The sequence below is a fragment of the Sturnira hondurensis genome, unplaced genomic scaffold, assembly GCF_014824575.4.
Source record: "Sturnira hondurensis isolate 20B ecotype Veracruz unplaced genomic scaffold, ASM1482457v3 Scaffold0015596, whole genome shotgun sequence".
Classification (NCBI taxonomy): domain Eukaryota; kingdom Metazoa; phylum Chordata; class Mammalia; order Chiroptera; family Phyllostomidae; genus Sturnira; species Sturnira hondurensis.
Genome location: NW_028088227.1, coordinates 13919221 through 13944937, shown reverse-complemented (window position 1 = coordinate 13944937; position 25717 = coordinate 13919221). Strand labels below are relative to the sequence as shown.

Genomic DNA, 25717 nt, shown 5'->3' with positions numbered 1-25717 from the left:
TGCCAAGAACTGTTGTTAGGGTGTTACAGGTTGGAACTCATATAAGGTCTGCCTTTCAACCTTGTTTATCTGGGATTTCTGAATACTCACCCTTGCTTACAATCTGTAAATTTTCAAGAATAAATGCACAGAATCATTCACTTTCCAGGCCTTTTGCAGGAGTGGAATGCCAAAAATGTCTTTTTGGCATGCGATGGTGTCTCTAAAATGCGACAGTTGAATAATAGGATTCGTATTTTTCCTGAAGAATTGTAGCAAAACACTGCCCTATGGTGGCAGTAACCTGACTGCTAACCTGAGTAGTCCTGAGCTGTCTCTGATGCTCTTTCCCAAGAGCCAGGCAGGCAACCTGCTCTCATCCCCAGTCCAGAAGAAAAGCGACGCTGGGGATTGGGGGGTGGTAGATTTTATGTTCCGTCTTGAGGGTTCACTTATTTGTGCTCTAATCTCTGGTGAGTACAGGTTGCATTTTAAAGATTATTTCAATAATGCATTGAAAACCAGGCTTCATTTACAAACAGAAAACAGGCAATTTTGTTTGTTCTAAGACACAGGGAGATTTCTTGGGTTATAGTCTGTTAAAAAGCAGTATGTGTGTCTACCGTGGTTTTCGTTATCCTGGATGTTAAGAGCTAGACAGCAACATCAAGTGCATCTCAGAGCACAATGGCAGTAAAGGGACCCACAGTGGGAGAGCCGTATCTTTATACTGAGGTACAGGGGGCATATTCCAAGAAAATGGATATATCAAGCCAAAATTAATCATTTGCTCTATTTCCTTTGGTGCCTATAAGGCACCATAAAAACAAATGGCACACATTTGAAATACTTCCCACTCCCCTCGTCATTATTGCATGCTTTTGCATCTACCAATAAAATATTCTTTTCCTATGACATTTAGAGTTGGTATTGATTTGTTCTAAAAGCAAGATTGAGCCTGGATTAGCTGACCTCATTTAATTAGGAAATAAATGTCCCTCTAGGCAGCACATAAAGCCAGCATTCTGGTAAGCCAACATTTTTAGAAAAAATAATTCACCTTTGCTTTTGTAACTCAAATTTTTATTTGAAAGTATTTTATTAGGAAAGTTTCTAAGCCCGCTATTTGACCCTTTAAGCCAGTGATTTTCAAACATTTTTGTCTCATGGAACATATAAACTAATTACTAAAATTCTGTAGCCCACCAAAAAAAATTGTTTTGCCAATCTGACCAAAATAATGAGTATAATTTTGGTTCATTCACACCAAATGACTATTGTTGTGTTGGCTGTTGTCATCTTTTTATTTGGCAATCTAAGGGAAAAGAGGTCAATGTCCCTGACTGAATAGTGTGGTATTGCATGTTATAAAAACTTTGTAGCACATTGATGGAAAATCACTGCTTTGAGCATAAGAAAAGATTTTTAAAACTATGAAAGAATGTAAATGAGAAACAATAATTTTCATCAGTTTCTACCTTTTTTGTAATAATATATGAACAGTCTCCAAAGACCAAAGGCAAAAAGGCTATTGTCTACATTTCCTGTTTCTGACTCCACAAGAAGCAGCTAAAATAAACAGGCAAAAATTGTAAATATAACATTTTTATTAAAACCAAAGAATTTAGGCTTGCAAGTGCTAGTTCAAAGGGGGAATAATTTATGTTTATTCCAGGAGTTAGTGTTTTAGAATTTCTTGAAAAGTGAATGTTTAATCCCTTCATAATATTTTTAGCATATCTTGGTGTCCCTATAATGTTTTCAGTAATATTTCTAGCATTAAATTCTTTTTTCTCATTTGTCTCCCTTCTTTCCCAACTCAGAATGTTGCCCAACACCAAGGCAACATTGGTTGTCAATGACACCAATGACAGGGTGTCATTCCTGCTCCCAACTGTCTCTCAAATAACTCCTGGTGACCTTCAAGCTATTAGCCATATAAAATACAAGCTCTTACTTGGTATGATTTATATGAATGCAGTGTTTGTCTGGCCAACCACATAGATCATAATAAACCACAGACATACAATTTTGTTTATGCCAGGAAGATAAAATGCTTCCTGGGAAAACAAGGTGGAAATTACGTAACTTTCATCTGATCGTATGTAATAGAAACAGGGAGACCGAGAGCTGCTCAGCTCTGCTAGTGTGGAGACCTTCATCCACACCCTCTGAACCCCAGCAGTCCTTCCAATTCTAAAACTCTCTATCCTACTTTTGGGCATGGAGTGAAAATGATCCACAGTCAGAAATAGCACAATCTTGACAAACAGTCATACTACAGAAAGCAATTGCAAGGGGGGGGGAAAGCATATCAGAAAAAATTTGCAAACCTTTATATTATATCTAGTCTATAAAACGAAATGAAAGACTCACTTGAACAACTATAGTATACTCTCATTTTGACTTAAAGCCTTGATAAATCCTTAGCTAAAGTATAATTAATATCTCCAATGCATCCTACATATGACAGGAGATACCTCAGAACATTTTCTCCATGTTTTGTGTGACTTAAATGTTTGTATTTTTTAACCACTGTGGAAACCAGGTACAGCTGACATCAGAGCAGGCTTTGTATTAATTCCTTCCCCATTCTGAAGACACTAAATGGAAAGCAAAGACAAATGATTTCCTTAGGTTTTACTTCTCCCTGGAATAAATGTTGAACTCAGATGCTGGGTTCAGTATTTGCAGTATTAACGTTGGTATGCTGTCTTTCAATGAGTCTCTCTTTCTGTGTGAGGTCCAGCCCTGCCCTTTGCCCTCACTTGGGCCAACCCATGTTTTCAATGTAAAAATGCCTAGTCATCTCTCCCTGCTGTCTTCATCATGTCCTTCCTTTCAGAGATCAACAACAAGATGCTCTATTATGGGGAGGAGCAGGAGCTTAGCCCTGAAGAAATCTCGGAGAAGCTGGTGTTGGCCCAGAAGATGCTGGAGGAGATTAGAAGCCGTCAACCGTTCTTCACTCAACGGGAGCTTGCAGATGAGGAGGCAGACGAAGCCTATGAATGTAGGTGCATTCAACTCCTAAGACCTAGCACATCTCTGGTTTTTTTGTGGGTCCAGGAAAGGACACCGAGATACAGGGCAACATTTGGTCAAAGCAACCAGTTCCCAATATTCAGAGTTATTTTGAACTTACCCATGGCCTCAGGGAATCATTCAGCACAACTTGACTAGATGACCACAGTTTTCAGATCCAGGCCCAACCTTAAGCTTTTGAGAAACAGCTGAAGTTCCACAAGGAAACTATCAAACTTTTTACTCCTGAGAAGAAGAAATCAGGACTTAGCAGTTGCTGAAAATGTATAAAACAGGAAGGAAGGCTAATGGGAACCAATTCCCTGACCTACAGCAAGGAAAATTATGTTGAGAAGCCAGTAAATCTACAGGTTCAGCAACATTCATGTTCTGAAGTCCATGAGTGACTTTTAATGAGTTTTAACCTCATTAAGCATATCGTGTTCAATGTTAAGTGGGAATTTAACATTTTCTTTAATGATGCCTGTAGACATCAAATCACAATAGTATTAGTGAACTTATGAGTTGGTCCCTACATCAGTTATCAATTAATCAATTATTGTCTAACAATAGACCCAAACATATTCATTTAAAACAGTAACTATTTATTTGCTCATGATTTCACGGGTTGGCAGCTTGAGCTAGACTCAACCTTAACAGCTCATCTCTGCCCCATGTGGCATGGTTGAGCTCACTTATGTGTCAGGGGCCTTAGCTGAGATGGCTGGGCCTCTCCCTCCACAGCTCAACCGCAAGGAAGCTAGGTGGCTGCCTTCCAAGATGAAAAGAATAGAAAGTGTGAGGTCTCTTGAGGCCTATCCTTGGAACCCAACAATGACATATCCATTCTATCGGTCATGACAACTTAGATTCAAGGGCTAAGGATATAGACTATACTCTTGATGGGAACAATTGCAAAGCATTTGTGTCCATTTTAATTGACAGCTAACAAAAGAAGCCACTGGTTTGCATACCATATTTTAACTGTTGCTGTTATCTCAAAACATTAAATTCATTGATAATTCAAAATTATAGTAGTTATTAATCCCACCCTTAAATCTCATTATTTTATGCATTAATAAGGAAACTTAGTATTACGTTACCAATTTGTTTTTTAATATATTGGCCTCCTTTTTAATTCTATGTATTTTATTTTATGCATTTAAAAAACATTACAAAAGGGGGTCTAAGGGACTTCCTAGATTACAGTTGCCCAGAAAGGATTAGGAACACCTGTACTGAAGCATTTCCCTGCAATTGTCATGATCAGTTTCTCCTAACAATGTGAACACTCTAGAAGAGGAATGTTCTTGGCATAAAAGGATATTACGATAGCAAATGAACAAGGTCACAGTAATGCCAAAGTAGAATCTCACGTCCCACTTCTGAGTCAGGATGAAGCCCGCAGTCTGGAAGGCGGACGCTCCAGTTCACAGCCAGAGCCTTCCTTGCTCCTTGCCTTTTTCAGAATGTAACAAGGCTGCTGCCCCTGGGAAATGGGGCAATCACATCTTCCATTCAGCCACCTTCCATCTAGTGATAGTGTCTTCAACCGCTTTCTTTACTCAGCCATGAACTCGTGTCTTCTGTTCATGGTGAGGAAGGGAAAGATAAAACATGAAAAGATAGACTGATATTCCCTAGAGGGGGGAAAAAAATTAAGGTGCCTAGTCAGTGCATCAGATCTGATCAATGTAACTTTGATCAGAGAATAAAGCGTACACAAAGTTTAAGAATATACCATTGCCATTTCATCTTCTTTTCACCCAAAATAATGATTTAGGGTTGACCTAAAGGAATTAACTAAAAACAGTTATCTGGAGAAAATACAGACAATGAATGGTCGTAAACTTCACTTGTCAGTAACAGACAAGGTAATTTTGGTTATTTTAATAGTAACACTATAATATATCTAAATCCCCTTTATATGGTAAAATTAGGAATAATCTGGACAATAATCAACATAGTATAATGCCATTGTTTCCACGTAACACATAATCTCAATAGGAAAGCTAACTTTTGGCTGGCTACCCTCTAGGAGCTCTCAAACCCTACAAAATAGTATTTTTCCTTTTACTTCAAAAATAAAACATGGGCTTGTTTTGTGAACAACACCATCAATCTCTATTGCTAAAGGAGGCGTAGCCTGAGACGTTTGCATCTCTAAATGCTGATGGAAGGGGAGGAGACAGCAGAAGCGCAGACTGAGTTTCCCGTCATTTTTCTTCCCAGTGTTAAGTCAGGCTGAGAGTTGGCAGCGACTGTACAATGATACCCGATCTCTGTTTCCTGTGGTCCTGGAGCAGCTGGACGACTACAACGCTAAGTTGTCAGACCTCCAGGAATCACTTCACCAGGCCCTTGTCCATATCAGGGATGCGGAAGACATGAACAGAGCCACAGCAGCCAGGCAGCGGGACCATGAGGTACAGTGGACACTAGAACCATCCATGAATTTCAGGCACGAGCAACACCACACAAAGTTGTGCCAAAGGGATGCAGTCGTTACACAATTTTTTAAATACTGGCACAAATGTGCCAGTATTTAAATTCACATCTTTAAAACATTTGTACATTTTTGCCACTATAATTTGTTCATGTAAATGTGTACATTTAACATCAAGTTAAAACAATGAAAATTGTTTAGGTTTTGCATTGATAAGAATGCAATCATTCTTGGTGCTTGGGTCCTCCTGTATGAATGTGTTGCTCTTGCAGGTGAGTATGTATTGCACTGTTCTTGTGCCTAACTTTTTTATTTTTGTGCTGACAGCACTGGAACGCCAAAACAACCCAGAACCGTGTTCCTGTGAGGATATGTGAAATTTTTAGAAAGGCATGATAAATAAATCTCACAGCCTGGCTGGTCAGCAGCTGCGGACATAGGGAGTTTAATTCAAGCCAAGGTCATGTAAATACAAAGAAGTGAGGAAAATCCCAGATGTGTCCATAGCTTGCAAAGGCAGTTAGCCCTGTGGGGCCAGGATTTGTACGTGCACACACATCCAGGGCTAAGAACAGCTGTGGTCACTTGTGTGCTCCAAGCAATCCATGCACTCACACCACCCACGAGAGGAGCCCTCTGATAGATATGTGCATGTGTTGACGTACTTATGAATGCTAGAATGAAAAATTAGGAAACCATGAGCAAATTCATTAATTCACTTACATTTACTTTTATGGCGGGCAAAATCCATTTAAATTAGGCTCTCTACCTGATTTTCAGTCGTCGCTGCCTCTTGGTAAGTCCTTGTAAAATGTCCTAAATAAAAGTGAATTACATTTAACACCACCATTTTCTAATAGCAGCAATCCCTTAGCCAATATTTTTTAGAATAATAATGGTCAGGATAGCATTCTTTGTTAAGCAAATGCATGATTACCTTATGCAACAAAATTATAAATGTAACACAAGATAATTTCTTCAAGTAGATTTCAAAAGAGTTACTGAGGCTCATCCTTATCATTGAATTTCCCTTCTTTCTCACCTCCCACGTCTAGTCAACCACAGGATCCTGCCAACTTTACCATCACATTATTTTTAGTTCTGTTTTCTCTTTCTCTACAACTTCTCTCGCGTGGGCCTTCATTTCTCAACCACAATAGTCCTGTCCTCTCTCTCCTGCATTCCTGCTCCCTTCCGAGCCATCTTCCCATCCTGCCCAAGTGGGAGGTTCCTCCCTCTAAAGTGCTGACCGCTGTTGTCCTTTTGCTCTTACTGAAAGCCTTCATTTTCACCTTACAGCTTGTACAGTGCCTTTAACGCTACAGCTTTCAACTATTTAATGGAGAGATTTTTAACCTTTTGCATCTCATGACGCACATAAACTAACTGCTGAATTTCTGCGGCACACCAAGGAACACACTGTTTGTTGCCAATCCAACAAAACAAAATAGGTACAAGTTTGATTCACTCATACCCAATGATTATTTTTGTGTTAGCTGTTGTCATTTTTTTTTAAATTTGGCAATCTAAGGAAAAAGAGGTCAGTGCCCCTGACTAAATAGTCAGGTATTACATGTTTTAAAAATTCTCACAGCACACTGGTTGAAAATCACTGATTTAGTGAATCATAAAACAAGTTTTGAGAGCTCGTAACCAACATTTTTTTAAGAAAAAAATTTATATTTCAGTTAGGTATGATTACTGGATTGCAACATATTGTAAAATACATTGTTTTACTGTGAGTCATGGTTAAAAAAATTCAAAAGATACGTCTTACAGGATAGTCTATGCTGTTTCACGTGGCACACGGAAGTCTCTTCAAGGGGCCCTTGCCAGCCTTTTCAGCCCTACCTCTTGCCTTCTCCTTGCTTCACATGTTCAGTTCAGACAATATCTCTCGACCGAAAATCCTGTATGCCTGAAAAGCAGACTTCTTTTCTCCTTTACCTAGGTACCTCCAGGTATGACCTCCCCCAGGAGGCCTGCCCCACTCTTCTGAATTAGCAGGAGCACCAATGCAGCAGTCCTATAGGATGCCTTGCGCTCATCTCTTTCTGTATTGTGACCAGTCTCTTAATGGATCTGTCTCTCCCACTCAACTGAAGTATTTCACTTTATCAATTATAATAACCCCCAAATTCCAGTCTTTATACAAAACCAAATAAAATCACTTTGATGCCAACAGAAACCACACAACTAACAATTACATATTTATTTCATCTTCTACTCCCAATATCAAGGGGTAGCAGCATGATAAATATCTTTATCAGATGAATGTAATATTCTATATTTCAAAAACAGGCTAAAAACTCTTTACAAAGCACCATTTACAGATTCTCATAAGCTTAAGCTCTGCCTTCCCAGGACTGTTGCTCTTATTTTTTTCAAGGATCAGGATTTTTTTTTTAAATATGTGAAATGGTTCTTGAAGCATGCAGAATAATGTTGTGTCATTTTCATAATTATTTGTTTCTAAAACTTTCTTTTGTTCAAGTTGGCCATCTTTCTGTGGGAATATATTTACTTGTTTCAAAATTAATTTTACTCATTCTAATGTTTTGCAGGAGACCCTTTAACTTGAAGCACATTGTTTTCTAGCTACTATAAATCAACTCATTCCACAGGGCCATAAGCACATGGCTTTGAAGTTTGGCTGTGACCTCGGGGTGTTAGCAGTTGTTCCCATAAGGTGACCTAGAGGCAAGGGCTTCCAAGTGGGGTTATAGCTCAGATTCTGTAAAAAGAAAAATGCTCTGATAGACATAAGTAAATATCTGATGTGGACCCTGGTTTGTGGGGTCTACCACATTGTGGATGAGGCATGAGAAATTCACACGGACTACCGAGTCCTGTGGAGGAAAATGGATGGCATGGTTTTTCTCTCAAAGAGAGAAAAAACCTCCGCCTCTGCCAAGACAGGCCTTTATTTCTTTTCCTGGGCACATTACATCCTCATTAAGTATGCACAGGTTTGCTTTAGGTGGTTACCTTTTACAGAAAACAAAGGAGATGATGCCACTAATCACATCGTAGAAGAAGGATATTTGCAAATGAGAAGGGAAAAGTGGTTGAAACAGTTACACTCATCCTCGGAAGGTTTAGCATGGATTTTAGGAAGTTACTTTGCAGTAAATGTTTTCTGCCTCAATTCAAGGTGAGAGAGTTTTAGCAAAAGCAAGTCTCGTAGCAGTCTAGGTACAATGCCGGCCTGATTCCCCACAGGAGAACCTATCTGTGGGTGTGGGCCCTGTGCATCTCTGAGTGGGAGCTGGGCCCATGACATACAGAATGGTCTCCTACAAATATCAGCCTTTTTTTATCCTCCTTTCCTTATATACTTTAAAATATTGCTTTTGTGCACAGCTATATAACTACTTCTCCTTGTGGAGATGAAAATAATTAAGCCCAGATAGTCACTCACTGGAGCTTGATGGATACTGAGATTTTTCAATGTTCTTGCATTATGAAGATGTTCAAAGGGGATTCTTTTCTGTCCCTGGACCTCGTCTTCCCCTATAGCAGCACATTCAGAGAAGATGGACTCCATCTTCCCTTTCACTAAATCAGGAAAGACCTCAGGCAGTCTGAAAAGCATTAAGATGAACTTAGAAAGTTTTAATGTACATCCTGCTGTAACTGGGCTTCTCTCATTATTTCTAGGATATCCTAGATTATCCTATAGCTTACATATTTCAACCCCAACTCAAATTATTGAATCTGAAGTAACTTAAAGTCATTTTTTACTCAGATTATAAAATGAGTCTTTTACTTTTTCCTCTTAAAGTTTCATTCTGTGTCACTCTCAAATGCTGAACTCATTTGAAGCTCCATCATATTTCTTCACAATCACAACATCCAGTAGTGAAGGTGGAAATTAAAGCATTCATCAAGAAATATATTAGCAGCTTGGGCAATTTCCCTTCTCAAAAATTCTGAGCATTTAACATACTGAACTCAGAGTGGGAGAAAGGAGTATCACGATTTTGTGCTTTGATAATAAGGCCATTTTAAATTTTATAAAGGACATTACGATAGTTTTGTCTATGCTTTATTCCTATGCAAATGAGCTATTTGTGCCCCAAGTTAGCACATGATAAACACTTTTCGAATTCATTTTCCTGCTATTGCAAGTGGAGAGCTTACGTACTATCCTGTATTCATAATTTCACTTTATATTTATGAAGAGTCAAGTGTTAACTCTGAATTAATGATGTTTTAAGTAATAATCACAACCACATGTTTCAAAGCTCCAGGGTGCTTCCTTTTGTTCTCTCCATGTTGTAAATGAGAAAACTGAGCATTCAGAAGGTAGAATTCCCCTAAGTCACACAGCAATTAGGTAGGGGGTGGGGCTGAGACTGGAACCCCATCTGTCTGGGTGCAAAGACAACGAGTTGACATTGACCACTCTGCCTGATGCTTTCTGTAAAGCCTCCTTCTCTTCCTCTCTCTCCTTTGCTCTTCCTTCCTGCAGAAACAACATGACAAAGTGAGGGAACACGTGGATGGGGTGAACGCTTCCCTGAAGACATCATCGGAATCTCTGATAATCCCTCGTCTGACCCTTGCAGAACTTGATGATGTAATAAAGGTAAGAATGCATGTGCCCTGTTCAGATTTGTACTGATAGCAGATCAGGACAGCAGCTCCAGGTTACAGAATGATTCAATCCAATTCAAACCTATCCAGTTAGCTGGCTGGCATTAGAAAAATAAGATCAGGCGACTGAATTTTTCAGTTTCATTGAACTGTGGCCACTACCCATATATGGCTACTTAAACTTAAATTTAAATAATTTAAGTTAAAATTTTAATTCCTCAATCACATTAGCCATAGTTCACGTGCTCAAAATGCCGCATGAGGCAAGTGGCTACTGTAATGCCCACTCCAACATTCTCTGGAAACATGGAGACCTCCTCCATTTCCTTATTTTTTTTTTCTCGTATCATCTCTTCCCTCTGAGCAGCTACAGTTATCAATATAATCATTCTTTGCAAACACCCTTAGCTTCTACACTATTCCCCTACTGAACTCACCTGAGAATTCTAACCCTGTATCCCCAATACACAGAAGTACCTCCAGCATCGTGGCCACACCCAGTGCTGCCAACATAACTGGTGGGAAACCTACCTCCTGTTCTGTCTGTCTGGCTGATGAATTTGCTTCATGCTTCACTAAAAAATTAATAACAAAAAGAACTCTTCTAGTATTTCTTCTCCAAATCTACCAGCTCACCTGCATTGGTATCAAGATTTCTACCTTCCTTCCAGTAATAAATAATAAAGCATTCCTTCTTCCATCACAGTCCCATCCCCCCATCTATTTCCTAAATCCTACCCTTCCCCACCTTGAAAGCAGGGTATGGCTCCCAAAAGCATTCTCTCTCTGATTCACCCAGTTCTTATCCTTCACTGGATCATTTCTGCCAACATACAGACCTGCCTAATAGTCCTTATCTTTTAAGATTTAAAAAGAAAAAAAAAAAAAACGCCCTGACTCACATTCCTTTTAATGCCTGCCTCATTACTATTCTGAGCTTCACAGCAAAATATCTCAAGTCATTTACAGTTGCCATTTCCACCCTCCAGCCCCACACTGTATACTGTACTCAACCCACACCAGATAAGAGTCCATGCCCCTCCATTGAGGCTGCGCTTATCCAAGGCACCAGCAACCTCAACATAGCCAAAACCATGGTTGCACTTCTCTCCTCAGTGTTCTCAGCCTTGCACTGTGAACCTTTCCTCCTTATTTAAAGATCATGTCCTGAGTCCTCCAATACTGCACTCAAGCTGCCCCCCCGCCCCACCTCATTGGCCATTTCTTCCCAGCGTCCTTTGTTGGCTTCACCACTGTGCATCCTCTGTGTGGTAAATATTTCAGGCTCTGCAGGCCATATATAACTGTTCTTCCTTATTATTTTCTTGGTTGTTGTTTGTTGTCAATTTTTTACAATTTTTTAAAAATGTAAAAACTATTCGAGCTTTAGTCCATACAAGGCATTGGGTCAGGTTGATCCCTGCTCTGGGCAATAAATGGGTCACTCCTCAGTTCTGGGCCTTTCTGTCTATTCACACTCTCTTGCTAGTTAATCCCATTGAACCCTGTGACTTTATAAAATAATTGTATGCATTATTCCACAATTTACACTTCTGATTTCGATACCTTCACTGAATTCCAAGCTCTTATATGCAAATGCTTACTTGATGTTTTCAAGTAAGAACTCTACATGGTTTGTAGCAAAACTACAATTTCATCTACTACTTGGATATATAACAAGTATATCAAATGTAAATTGTCTGAGAAAAAACTGCTTTTTTTTCTAGTCTCCCCCACCTTAGTGCATATCATAACTCATTAGCTCAAATCAAAATTCTGGAGTCGTTCTTGATTTCTGCTTTCTTCTCACTCCCATTTCAGCAAGACCTGTTGGCCCTCCCTCCAGAATAAATGCTTACCCTCTTCTCTGCTGCCACTCCTTAGTCTAAGTCTCCTCATTTCCAGTGTGACCTGCCTCTACTGATCCGTTTGCCTCCACTTCAGGCCCTCAAAACTTGTCCTCTGCAGTAGCAGAACAATTCTTTAAGTACTTCATCAAATCATGTTATTTCTCCTACATAAACCCTCCAGGGACACTTACAGTAGGAAACACCTCATTCTACCATGGCCCAGGAGACCCTGAGTGACCTGGCTCTGGCCCACCCTTCTGACTTCATGCCCCACTGTCTCCCTCACCCACTACACTTCAGACTATCACACCCCAACTCCTCTCTGTTTTTCTAACACACCATAATTTTTTCCTGCCTCAGTATCTTCTTACCTGCTGAGCCCAAGTTTTCCAAGAGCTAAGTGTTCTTGTGACCATTCAATCTAAATGAACGTCTTATTTCTGATCACTCTCCAACACTTCTCACCTGTTGTATCTTATTCAATAGACTTTTACTCCCCAAATATTAGCTTGTTAACTTATTTTATCGCTTGTTCATTATTATCTCTATCTTCCCAGCAGATCGTAAATTACTTGAGAGCAGAGACTATGTTGGCAAATAGACACTCAATCTCCTAAAAGAGTACCTGGCACATAGTATCCACAAAATAAATATTCTTTGAATGAGTCAATGAGTAAAGGTAGAATGTTCATGGCAGTTTTTCTGTTTATACAATTAAAAATATTTTTTTTTAAGTATTGATCCCCAGATGGCCAACCACAAGGCTAGAGGTTTAATACTGTCTCCATAAAAAGAAACCCTCTGTACCAGGAAGTATATTACATTCCGGGAATGCAAAATAAATTATACATAGTTTCTGTCTCCCAAGATTGTGTAATCTGGTGAGTGCAATATTCAAATGAAAGGATTACTGTAATGAAGTACGTAGATTTAAAAATTCTGCGAGCACACTGAACTCACCCTGGAGAAGTTAGGGATAGCTTCATAAGGGAAGTGATATTCGAGATGAATGTGGAAGGATGAATAGAACTTTTCCAGATGATGGTACAGTAAACAAGGAAACAGTATTCTGCAGAGAGAAAATAGTATGTGCAAAGACACAGGGGCCCATGTAGTATGATGAAGAGTGGTGAGAAATGAAATCGGTGAGAGAGAAGGGGGTCAGTTGATGAAACGTGCTAAGGAATTGAATTTGTACCTACAGAACCACGGCAGATTTTGAGAAGGGAAATAACATAATCAGATTAGCCCAATAGAAAGATCAGCATTCCTGCAGGATGGCAGGAAATGAATTCAAAGACTAAAAGACTGGGCTCAGAGGAAGGAGTTAGATTTCTTGGGAAGAAAAGGGCTGAGTCAAACCCCGAGGAACACCAGCTTCCAAGTTCCCCTTCCTGACCAGAGAAATAAGAGACTGACTGGGAGAAAGCAGCGACACAGATGCTAGCTTAGTTTAGTGTTCAGGTCAGAGGTGGCGGAGCATGTCTGAATGTTAGGAAGCAGTGTGTAGAGAACAAGGAATTGAAGATGCAAGAAAAATAGATAAATATTGATATCTATTTAGAGACTTGTAGGCACATGTTGACCTGGCCTGAAATTTACTGAACTTTATAATGGGGAATAATAGAGATTATGTTTTGATGCTCCCTGGGGAAAATGTTTTTAAGTTTTTCTAAATTAAATTCATTTTTTAAAATGTTTAGAATGCCTCAGGGATTTATGCTGAAATAGATGGAGCCAGAGATGAACTACAGGGAAAACTGTTCAACCTAAGTAATCTCAGTCCAGATTTAGTCCAAGAAGCTGTTGACCACGCCCACAACCTTCAACAAGAGGCTGATGAACTGAGCAGGTAATATCCTGGTTTTAGTAATGCATATATCTACATAGGCTGATTAATTTATTTTCATTCAATTCCATATGCCAGAGTTACTGGGATATAATGTTAGCAGGTGGATTTGAAGATTGGGTTTGTTCGTTTATTTGTATATTGATGGTTAGTCTGAGAACTGATCATTTTTTTATATAATTGCTTTGGGGAGGCAGATTTTCTATTTAAAAAATTCTGTCAGATCACAGACCTGTGTTTGGGGTGAACGGGGTTCTGTTTTACAGTTATTAGTAGAATGACCTAATGCATTCACTTAGGGCCATAACTGTTGCAAAAAAAATACTATCAAATAGATCAGATCCCTTTACAAGGTCTAAGTCTATCATCATCATGTATTTATTTCATAGGCATTATTAGTTTTCCACACTTAAGTGTCTTAAAGTAAAGCTGATTGAAAGTTGGCAATACAACTGACTTCTGGTAAATACTCTCCACACTCCACAGTTCCTAACAGGATCTATTTGATCTCTGCACCTATTAAGAGAAAAATCAATGGACAATTTTCTTCATCACATTTAGAACAGAGCCATGCACCCCTTGGGCAGTCAATTAATGTTAACTGAAATGTGCTGAAAAATTGGAATTGAATTCATGACCCTGAAATAATAGATAAATAATGAGATAATTATAGAGAAAGGACTGCAAATCTGCCAATTAGGAGCAAGAATCAGTAAAGGTCATGAACAAAATAAGAACCAATAGCAACTTCTGTTCAAAACTTAAATCATCTTTTTATTCCCGATTATCAAAAATTTCAAATATCTTTCCAAGTCTCCCGAGAATTGAGAGAGAGAGAGAAGTTACATAAAGTCTTGATGTGTGAGATGGCATTATATCCAGCTCTGTGTCATATTCCCAGAAAATGTGCTTTTGATGAAGCCAATAAAATGGGACTTGGATGAAATACTGCTTTAGATAATATGCTATACTGGTAGAATATTATTTTTGAGACCCATCCTGTGATACTCTTCCACATTTTTTTGTGTTATTATATCAACCAGCCTACTGATGGAGACCCCCACACTCACCTCTGAATGCCACGTGCAGCAAGCGGTGTTCTAGCATGACTCTAAGTTACAACATGCTTTCCATGAAACGTGTTCAGGAACATCGGTCACCGTGAGGTCCCTTTTGTGTTTAGGATATTTCTGACTAAATATATGCAGGGCACCATCCAAATTTACAGACATATTTTCTTCAAAATGTGAATATTACATACCCAATGATTTTCCTACGGTGCTTCAAAAATAGATAAATGTAATTCATCAAGAACTTCCATTTCAAAAGCACATTTTATTTTGTATATTGATATAGTACCTGTTTTGTGCCTATTTATAAAAGCAAGTAAAGAAGCTTTGTTTCAAGCTCCCTGGTATATCTTCTTGCCACTCTAGCTCACAAAATTTTAAAATATTAATAAATAGTTGTAGCATTTTATTCCTTTTATCCCTTTCTTATAGAACTTCCTTGGTTTTTACTTTCTAAGCCATTTCTAAGAACAAGGGGTTGCAGGGAGGAAGAAGCGGCAAGATCAGAATTACCTCTGCAAAGCAGGGCTGCCTTGTGATTTTAATGGGCTCGGGCTACTTTTGGCTCTGTGGGCTCCTTCCCTCATAATAAGTTAAAAATTATATATCATGACTGCAATAAAATAAAAACAAAACAGTATGGAGTTTCCTCAGAAAACTAGAGATGGAACTGCTTTTCGACCTGGCAATTCCACCGCTGGAATTATCCCCCAAGGATCCTGAAACCCCAATTCAAAAGAACCTATGCACCTCAATGTGCATAGCAGCCAATTTACAATAACCAAGTGTTGGAAGCAGCCTAAGTGCCCATCAGTAAATGAGTGGATCAAAAAACTGTGGTCCATTTACACAATGGGATACTCCTCAGCAGAAAGAAAGAAGGAGCTCCTACCCTTCACAACAATGTGTATGGAAATGGAGAGCATTGTGTTAAGTGAAATAAGCCAGGTGGTGAAAGACAAAGACCGTAGGATCTCACATGTAAGTGGAACCTAATCATCAAAACAAACAAGCAAACAAAATAGAACCATAGACACTGCAATAAAGAACAAACTGACAGTAACCAGAAGGGAGGTGGGAGGGGATCATGGGGAGTGCTGGGGTCATCAAGGAACCTGTGTGTATAAAGGACACAAGGACAAAACCAAAGGGGGCTAGGATCAAGGGTGGGAGGTAGGGGTGGGTGGGGTGAAAATGGAGACAACTGTACTTGAACAACATTAAAAAAATGTAAAAATAAGTTAAATTAAATTAAAAATAAAAACAAATGTAATCATTAGACTCATTTTTTCTTCTGCTAAAAAAATTAAGATGAAAACATTTCTGTAGGCCCCTACTATGCCTCATGGATAAGCCAGCCCTACATCAGAGGAACCACAATAATAATGGCCCTGAACAATGAAAAAGGAGGAAATTGCCAAGGATACACAGAGGAAGTCAGTCAGAGCCTTAGAGAGCATACAAGAACTGAAAGTGGATGCAAGAGACTGAGAACCCGTTCACCAAGCTCAGCAGGTCCCTAAGGGAAATAGGGCATTTCAAGAAATGAACCAACCTGGGATCCGGTATCTCAATACCAGTCACAGGGAGTCTTCTGGAAGTTACTGCTGAATTAAGGGATGTTACTTGTCAATGTTTGAAACTGAGAAAAAATTGTGAATCTAGTAGATATAAAACTGAATAAAATTGAGACAAACAACAGCAGGAGCCACAGAAAAAGAGGTGGCATTTATGTTATAAAGGAGAAAAACTACTCGTCAATAACATGAATTATTGACTAGTTTGAAATGATAATCCAGGAAATACCTTGCTATAAAAATAAATCCTGATATTTACCAAATGCCAGGCATGGCACCAATCATTTCACATGTTTTACCCATGTTGTACCTCATATCAGTCCTCTGAGACATGTACTGTCATCAGCACCTCTATGGGTGTCCAGTGTATTATGAGTACTCAATATATGTTAGATGAACATTACAGAAGCCAAAAAAGGGCAAAAGCAGAGAACATGGTGTATAGGGCAGAGGTCGGGGAGGGTATGAATAGAGCTGTGGGCTTCAAGGAGGCAGCTGGGCCTCAGGAGTGAGACAAACCTTATCTATGTGTGCCTTGGGCTAGCAATGCACCCTGTTGCAGAGCCTTACTTGCTTCTATAAAAGGTCACGGATGTGTTAAAAGCACATATATGCTCATACATGTTATTCCCCTTCTTAAGAAAAAATATGATCTGTAATATAAGGGAAATAGGGCCATATTAGAAAGGAGGAAAATAAGGTAGAATCAATAATAAAACCAACTGACACCTAACACCGTGCTGAGGTTGTGCATCACCTCTGAGACCCTTGGTTTCTTCTGTGGAGAGGGAAGTAGCTATGCTGATCTGGGTCAGTAGTAGATGTGGGTGACTGTGGGTTCACTCTTCTGCCTGACCACCACCACACATAAACTCTGGCTTGAAGAGGTGCAGAGGGTCGTTTTTAAGTCATTGCCTTTTCTTGTGGCTACTGCCAGGCAGGCAGCCACGTGGAGCGGAGCCAAAGCAGAGTGGTTTTGGAGTCACCAGAGGCAGTGGAATGCAAAGGAGATGTGCCCTTAGGAAAGGAGCTTATGAAAACCTTCTCAAGCCAGATGGTGGTGAATAACAGGAAGCGCCCAGGGTCCTGGCAGTGTCCAGTCAAGCCCCACAAATAGCCCTGTTTCCCAAGGAGAAATTTTTCCAAGAAAAATAATGACACGTTTGTTCATTAACAGGAATTTACACAGTTCAGATATGAACGGGCTGGTTCAGAAGGCTTTGGATGCTTCAAATGTCTATGAAAATATTGCCAATTATGTTAGTGAAGCCAACAATACAGCAGAATTGGCTTTGAACATCACTGACCAAATTTATGATGTGAGTGTTCTGTTATTTTGAAGTTATTTTATATGTTGCCTTTTCCCAGCTATGACTTTTCTGTTTCCTAATGTCATCTGTTGAGCTTCCAGTGTAACACAAATGGCAGAAAGAGCAGAACTAAAAAATCATTTTATTTGTGTTATGAGTGTTAAAATAGTACAAGTTCTTCGAGATGTGTCCTACTCCAGACAGCAAATGCCACTTTCTTGGACAGTGTTTTCTTAAGCCACAGTCCCTGAATAAAACATATTTAAGACTAGTTCCTGGTGATAGAGAATATGCTTATGCATATATTCAGATTTTTCTTTTATTTTTCAATTTATTTCCCAATTACAGTTGACATACAATATTATATTAGTTTTGGTGTGCAACATGGTAATTAGACAATTATATACCATACAAAGTGATCAACCCTAAAAGTCTAATACCCACCTGGCACCATACATGATTATTATAATGTTATTGATTATATCCCAATATTCCCTTTACATTTCCATGACTATTTTATAACTGGCAATTTGTACTCCTTAATCCCTTTCACCTTCCGATTTTTTCAACTCGTAAGTTGTTTGCCGATGGCTTCTACATGACAAGCACTTTTATGGGACCTCAGCCAGGGACTATTCCTGGTTCACTGAGTTTTCCTCAAAAAACATTTATCTTGAAAATGCCAAGGACATTATTGTCTCATGTTCATGTTTGACCTTGCTTTTGAGCTTTGAAAATGAACCTGTATGAATTTTGCTTTGTGTTTAGCAGATAAACTGCATCATTTAAATCCTAAAATCACGAATAGCTCTTCTACGATCATTCTTACTTTTTCCACTCAATTCCTTTGTAGGCTGTGAGTGGGATTGATACACAAATCATTTACCATAAAGATGAGAGCGAGAACCTCCTTAATCAAGCCAGACAACTGCAAACAAAGGCAGATTCCAGTAAGTATCTTCACTTTCGCAGCTGCCTTCTGATTTATAGCTGCTTCCTCCTTTCATACTGCATGTATGCATGTAGACAGATCTCAAAATTCTAGGATTAAAGAATAAATGATATTTCAACTGAATTAAACATGAACAGTTCCTGCGCAGAGTCAAGGCATAATAAAGCAAAGATTAGGTATTTTAAGATAAATTGTGGGTTTTTAAAAAATCCTTTCATATAGTAAAACATGTGATATTTTTTTCTGTTTTTAAATCTTCACCTGAGGATACATATTTATTGATTTTGCTGATTTATTGCTTTCTTCATTTTAGAGAGAGAGGAAGGGGGAGAGAGAGGGAGAGAGACAGAAACATTGAGGTGAGGCAAAAACATCGATCCGTTGCCCAGTGATCAAACCTGACCCACTTTAGTGCATAGGACGACACTCCAACTAACTGAACCACCCAGGCAGGGCCATGTGGTAGATATTCTTGCTAATCAAATAGACTAACTAATACAAACTTACTATAAATACTAATTTTTACAGAGATAATGCTATGAAATACACTTAACACTAAAACTATATTGCATATATTCACCCTTTCTTGGACAGTTCTGGAGGTTCCTTAAAATTTTACCTGTGATGACCCATTAAAGTCATCACTCTGAGAGTCGGGAGGGTAGGGTACCACAGAGCTGTTTGGTTTTTGGACTTTCTTGTAGTTTGTGTTCTTCAAGTTTACTGTAGTTAAGACAAACCTAATGACCATAGAGAAAGAAGCACTCTCAAAGGCTGGTGTTTGCATCTGCTAAAGCAAGTACCTCCCAGAGTGAGAGGAGAGGGAGAAAAAAGGGGAATAACTTTAGTCAATTTTGTATCTTGCAAGTTATTCTTAAAAACAATTGAATTGATTAAGAATTTCACTGAACATTATTCATCTCTGAAGTAATGAGCTCATTTCTAAGTATATTCAAGCATTGACTAATGAGATTGGAAGTCCATTATCTAGCTAACTTCTAACTACCACCTAAAAACAAAGGCCAAGTTTGAAACTGAAAACTTCATGGAATTTTATCAAAGCAATTAATCTCAAGTCTAATTGTGCTTTTTATTTTTTACAAAGAAATACATAGAAAACAAATGCACTTGTTTTTCATATGCAGAATATTTAACTATTTAATTACCATAAAGCCACTATTAATTTATGTTTCTGGGTAAAGAAAGGCAATAAAAAATTAGAACTAATTTTCTCAGTTCTTTTTAATTATATAAGTCTAGTCTTGAACATACTCTTTAGAAAAGAATTAGAGTATTAGCAGTAAAGAATGTGATTAGTAGTAAAATATTTTAAAATAAAATGTTGCATATGTATGTATTTCTTTTGTTTCATGTGGTGTGAAGACCAGAATATGCATGGGGTGGGGGGCGGGCAGGGTTGGGATTATAAGACAGAAACCTGTACTTGAACAAGAATTAAATAAAAATTATATTTAAAAAAAAATAAAAAAATAAAATAAAATAAAATAAAATGTTGCATATGTATGTATTTCTTTTGTTTCATGTGGTGTGAAGACCAGAATATGCAAACCTTCATGATTCAATGACTTAAATAGTTTATTCTTTGTAATTTGCAAGGTACTTTCTCAGTGCTGTCATTATTGACCTCATGAAAGCAAGTTTTCCAATTTGGGAATATGTCTTCAAAGTTTCATATTTTGTATACAGATAAGTCTCTCTAAATTGGTCTCTTTGAATATATTATATATTTAGTCACCTACATCATGATTTTGGCTAAATCCCTTCATTTATTGATTTGTAAAAGGGACACCGAAAGACAATTAAAACTTAGTAGTTAAGAACTTGTCTCCTTTAAACAATACACATTTGTGATATAAATCTAAACTGAACCATATTCATCTACTGAGATATATTGTAATTTCAGATTATTATTAATTTATATCCCAATGACTTTCAATGATCAATCATCTTTATTTTCCAGCTTCCCTTTTCTTCATTGTCTATAGAAAATAGCAATCTGTAATAAACTCAGGAAGTAGCTATTTAAAGGAATTGTCTATTGAATTCACTTGTAAAATTTTAAAAAAAGTTTATGTAAATCATGAGTTCCAAATAGAACACACTATTTATGAAACATTTCTTCTTATAAACATCCAGCCCAAAATAGATTCTTGTTCTCCTATTTTTATCAAGAGCTCCAAATATAGAGTTAAATATATTCTTTCTCAGTATGCCAGCCAGTGTTTTTTGCAGTCACAAGATCCAAAAAGAAGAGCTAAAAAGATTTCTTGTACCACAATATTCAAAAAGTAAAACTAAAAGCAGGAAAGTGTAATACAACTAAAAAATATGTTTAAGTCCCTCCTTGAATTCTGGGAAATTCTCAGGCAGTACCCAGAGGAAATAAGAAAGAAGTGCTGGTACTCTGGTTACATTGTACGGAATCAACTAAGCACCACCCATTCATTGTACACCCATTATACACATGTGGGGAGAAAAGATAACTAAGCAGAAAACCAAGCACACCAGACTATACAATGGAAAAGAATAAGTACCCCATGGGAAAGTATATGTTTATTTATAAACCCATTGGAAAGAAAGAACAGAATAGAAAATTTTAAAAATATTTTTCTGTTCATTGAGAAGCATAAATTCCTTGATGATTTGTGAAGTAAAAAAAGCATGAACCCAACATTTTGGGGAAGCTGAGTTTTCAGTTCAGATGACAAGTTTTATTCCATTTAACTTGTTTGGATTTGGTCCAAGATAACCCAGTTTAAGGTCTATGTTACAGGCACACTTTCAAGAATCATTTTTAAGAAGACTATCAAAAAAGATACAAGAACAATTATAAAAACTGATAGAGAGTATATACATGCATAAGGTGTAGTGAATTTAATCAGTAATTAAACCCTTCCCACAAAGAAATCTTAAGTCTCTTGAGATTTCATCATTGGCTTCATCAACGAATCTTCCAAACTTTGTAAGAAGAAATAACACCACTCATATATAAAATCTTCCAAAAAATGGAAAAAGAGGAAATGCTCTCTACCTTGCTCTATGAGGTGAACAAAACTGAGATACCAAAATTGGATAAGAAAGGAAAATTATAAACTAAATTCTCTCATAAAGAGATATAAAAGTCCAGATATCAAGATATCAATAAATCAAATCTAACATACATAAAAATGATAGTACATGACCAAGTTAAGTTTATTCCAGTAAAGTTTAAGTTACTTTAACACTTAAAAAATCAATTGTAATTCACCACACTTACAGAATATAAAAGAAAATTAATACAATCATCTCACTATATATAGGAAAATTATTTAACAAAACTCAATACTTATTCATGCTTTAAAAAACTCATGGCAAAATAGACATAGACTTAAGCTTTTGCAATTTTATAAAAAATAATGAAAAGAATATTCAGCAAATTAATACTAAAATATTGAAAGCTTTCCCACCAAGAATGAAAGCAAGACAAGGAAGCCCCATATTACCAGTTTAGTTCTATGTATACCAATTAAAAATTAACTCTTTAAAATAACACCATTTGCAATAGCATAAAATATAGCACTGCAGTTGATGAAAGATGCTGAGATCTCTACTACACCACTGAAAGAAATTATAGAATTTCTAAATAAATGTAGATCAAAACCAGAATTTAGACCTAAAGAAGAGTAATTAAAACTGTATTAAGATGAAGTCTCAAATTTGTAAAAATGACAATTCTGAAAAATTCATCTGTGCATTCAATATAACACCAATTAAAGTACCAGCACTACATGCAGAAAAAGTCCAGAATTTCTGTGGACATGGGGAGGGGCAAGAATAGCCAGCATGATCCTGAAGAATAGAATCTTGAAGGAGGAAGACTTAAATCACCAGGTATAAAGACTTATAACTCTACAGAGATTAAAACAGATACAAAAAATATAAAAGTTATAGTAGTATATTGTTTTTTAATACTATTTAAAAACAAACACAACAGAGATATAAAATTTAGAATAGTAGTCATCTTTGGGTAACCACAGAAGTCCCAGGAAACTATAAGGGTGCTAATAATATCTTACTTTCTTGACCTGGATTCTGGGTATATTTTGTATTTGGTTTGCGAAAATTCATCAAGGTGTGCATTTATAATGTGTGGTCTTTTCAAGATGTATGTTATGTATCAATGAAAATTTTATTGAAACAATTTAGAAAAAAAGAATTATTCTTACATAACCAGTCATCACCATAAGTATAGATGGTTCTCTTCAGCTCTTAATCAACTGTGCTTCTAGGTGTTATTAGTCACAACAATGCTATATTTTTCAGTCAAAGAAATTAGCCAGTGTCTCTATACCTTTTATGAGTCACTTTATGGCATCTGAAGTTACTCTTAAGCAGCTACCCAGTTTCCTGCACTCCTGTACCTCTTAATTGAAATGCCAGTCTCCAGAATTGGTGTTCTATGCTCATGCCATATTCAGAACATTGCAGATGACTCCATGGTACAAATCAGATTTTTTGTTGTTGTTGAAATGGATATTTTTTTTCCTGGCATCCTGGCCCTACCGGAACTTCTTTTGACTTCTTCTCCACAGGCAATGTTGAGGCTGTGGCTGACACCAGCAGGCGTGTGGGTGGAGCTCTAGAAAGAAAGAGTGCCCTTAAAAACAGATTAAATGATGCCATTAAGCAACTACAAGCCACAGAAAGAGGTAAGGATCAGACAGACCAACAGAACTTAAGCCTCACAGGTTTGTTCACTGGTATTAAGATTCACCTTTGAGAAAGGAGTAGGTGATTTCTTGCTTATAGACCTTTTTATAAATAAATATTTTCTGATGACAAAAGAAACTATGTTCATATCTCTCACACACACACTCCAAAAAATAAATTCTGGAAAATAATGATAAAAGCTGTAACTACGTCATGTAGGGGTGACCATTAAATTTGAATTTTCCTCCAGTTGTTTGTACATGTGTGTGTTTTTTTCATAGAATCATACTGTTTACATGTACTGTTTGGTAACTTACTGTGTGAACATCCTTCTTTATTAATAAACGTGCCCTAATATGGTTATTGGGTTTCTCTGGCCCCAACTGTAAGCAGCTGGTCTCTGTTACATGCCACGTCATTCTTCTAGTACAAGCAAGGAGACCAGTGAGCCAAATAGAGAAACAAGAGCACTCACTCATGTTGCCTAATCTGAGACTACACTGGTATTTTAGAAAGACCTGATTGGAAGCAGATGTGCCTTCCCCGGCATGGTGAAAGTTAAAACATGACCACTAGCTGTGGACACTTTACTACACAAAGCAAGCCCAGCTACACCAAAGCCCAGGCCAGGAGGGTGTCATCCATTGAGAATCCCTGTTGTCAGCACCATCAGAGCCACCACATGCTGGGTACTGGGCTGTGTTTTCATACATTATTTCATGTGGGAAAGGATCACCATTAGCTCTAGGCTGATATGAACCTTGAGGCTTGTCAAAGTCAGGGAACTTGCTCCAAAAGCCACAGTCCCAAAAAGAAGGAGACCCAGGAGTTAACACTACTTCCATCGGATTTTAGAGCATGTAACTGTTTCTCAATTAAAGAAAAAAAATTGAAGCTACGATGCACCCGACTGATTTTTAATTGTTTTTTTCTACAGAAATAATGCATGAGCATTATAGAAAGATTAGAAAATATAGATTAGGAGAACGAACAAGAGAAGAAAGATATTTTATTTTCTCATTACCTAGGAAAATATTTCATTGTAGACATATTTTTATTTTATATATGTAGATTTTCAGTAAAAATTGAATTTCACTATATATGCTCTGTTGAAACTTGCTTTTCTTATACAAAATTACCTTTCCTGACTGACCTACTCAGTACTAGAGCATCATTTTTATAGCAAAAATTGTTCCACCTAGAAGAAAGTGATATTTACAATAAATCTCAGACACAAACATTGCATGAGTTAACTCTCATATGCATTTCTGTAGCTTTCTTACCAGGTCTCTACCCTAAAGAAATAATAATTATTCTTGTTTTAAACTTCTAATTGGAAAATATTTTAAGTGAGCTACATTATTTTAATGAGACTTTAGAGTCTTTCAAACTTATTAATACTGCTTACAGTGTTCTTGTGCACCTGATACCATAATTAAAGACCTGAGTTTGGCTTAAAAGCTCTAAATTTCCAATCTGTTTTATGAATTGATTAAAGGGCCGTTAATGTTCCCAGAAAGCGTCCTGCTTCTCTGCATAGTGAATGTCTTTGTGTTCCGTGTGAAGGTGACACTCAGCAGCGCCTAGGCCAGTCCAAGCTGATCACGGCAGAAGCAAACAGGACCACGATGGAAGTCCAGCAGGCCACCACCCCGATGGTTCACAGTCTCACCAGCTGGTCACAGAATCTTCAAACTTTTGACTCTACTGCTTACAACACTGCAGTGGACTCTGCCAGAGATGCAGGTATCACTTAGAAATATCTCAATTTGCATCCAGTTGAGGAATTGGCCATTGAATTCTGCATATAGTTTGTTCAGAAGCAATTTTCTTTATTTGGGTTTCAGATTGGAATACTGGAGAAGTTAGCTTAGAAAAGGAGGAAAAGTTTTTTTAAAGAGATTTATTTACTTATTTATTTATTTTAGAGAGAGGGGAAAGGAGGGAGAAGATGAGGGAGAGAATATCATCGTGAAAGAGAAACATTGACCAATTGCCTCTCGCATGCATTCCAACTGGGGACGGAACCTCAACCCAAGCACATGCCCTGACCAGGAATCAGACCTGCGACCCTTTGGTTTGTGGTACTATGCCCAACCAACTGAGCCACTCTTGCCGGGACAAGAAAAAGCTTTTGCTTGGTTCATCTATCAATACATATGTGTGTACACAAGAAATATATACATATATATATTTATGAATGTGAGCCTGATCCCTTCAGGAAGGTCATTACATGTTAGGGTAAATAATCTTCACAATCTTGCGAGGATTAAAAAATTTACTAAGCAGTAGCATTGCTTTCTAAGCAGAAAGCAAAAAAAAATCAGGTTATAACCAGCAAGTACTGAATA

At 37.7% G+C, this 25717-nt stretch overlaps 1 protein-coding gene across 2 annotated transcripts in view; it reads left to right on the top strand.

Annotated features, from left to right (window-relative positions):
* LAMA4 (laminin subunit alpha 4) overlaps positions 1–25717 on the top strand; it is a 139627-nt gene that overhangs the window by 72632 nt on the left and 41278 nt on the right. For both annotated transcript variants that reach the window (XM_037065074.1, XM_037065073.1), the window contains exons 11-18: positions 2825–2992; positions 5236–5429; positions 9924–10040; positions 13602–13750; positions 17572–17713; positions 18558–18654; positions 23249–23365; positions 24933–25112. In XM_037065074.1, coding sequence (XP_036920969.1) covers positions 2825–2992; positions 5236–5429; positions 9924–10040; positions 13602–13750; positions 17572–17713; positions 18558–18654; positions 23249–23365; positions 24933–25112 — 1164 coding nt within the window. The remainder of the gene's footprint in view (positions 1–2824; positions 2993–5235; positions 5430–9923; positions 10041–13601; positions 13751–17571; positions 17714–18557; positions 18655–23248; positions 23366–24932; positions 25113–25717) is intronic.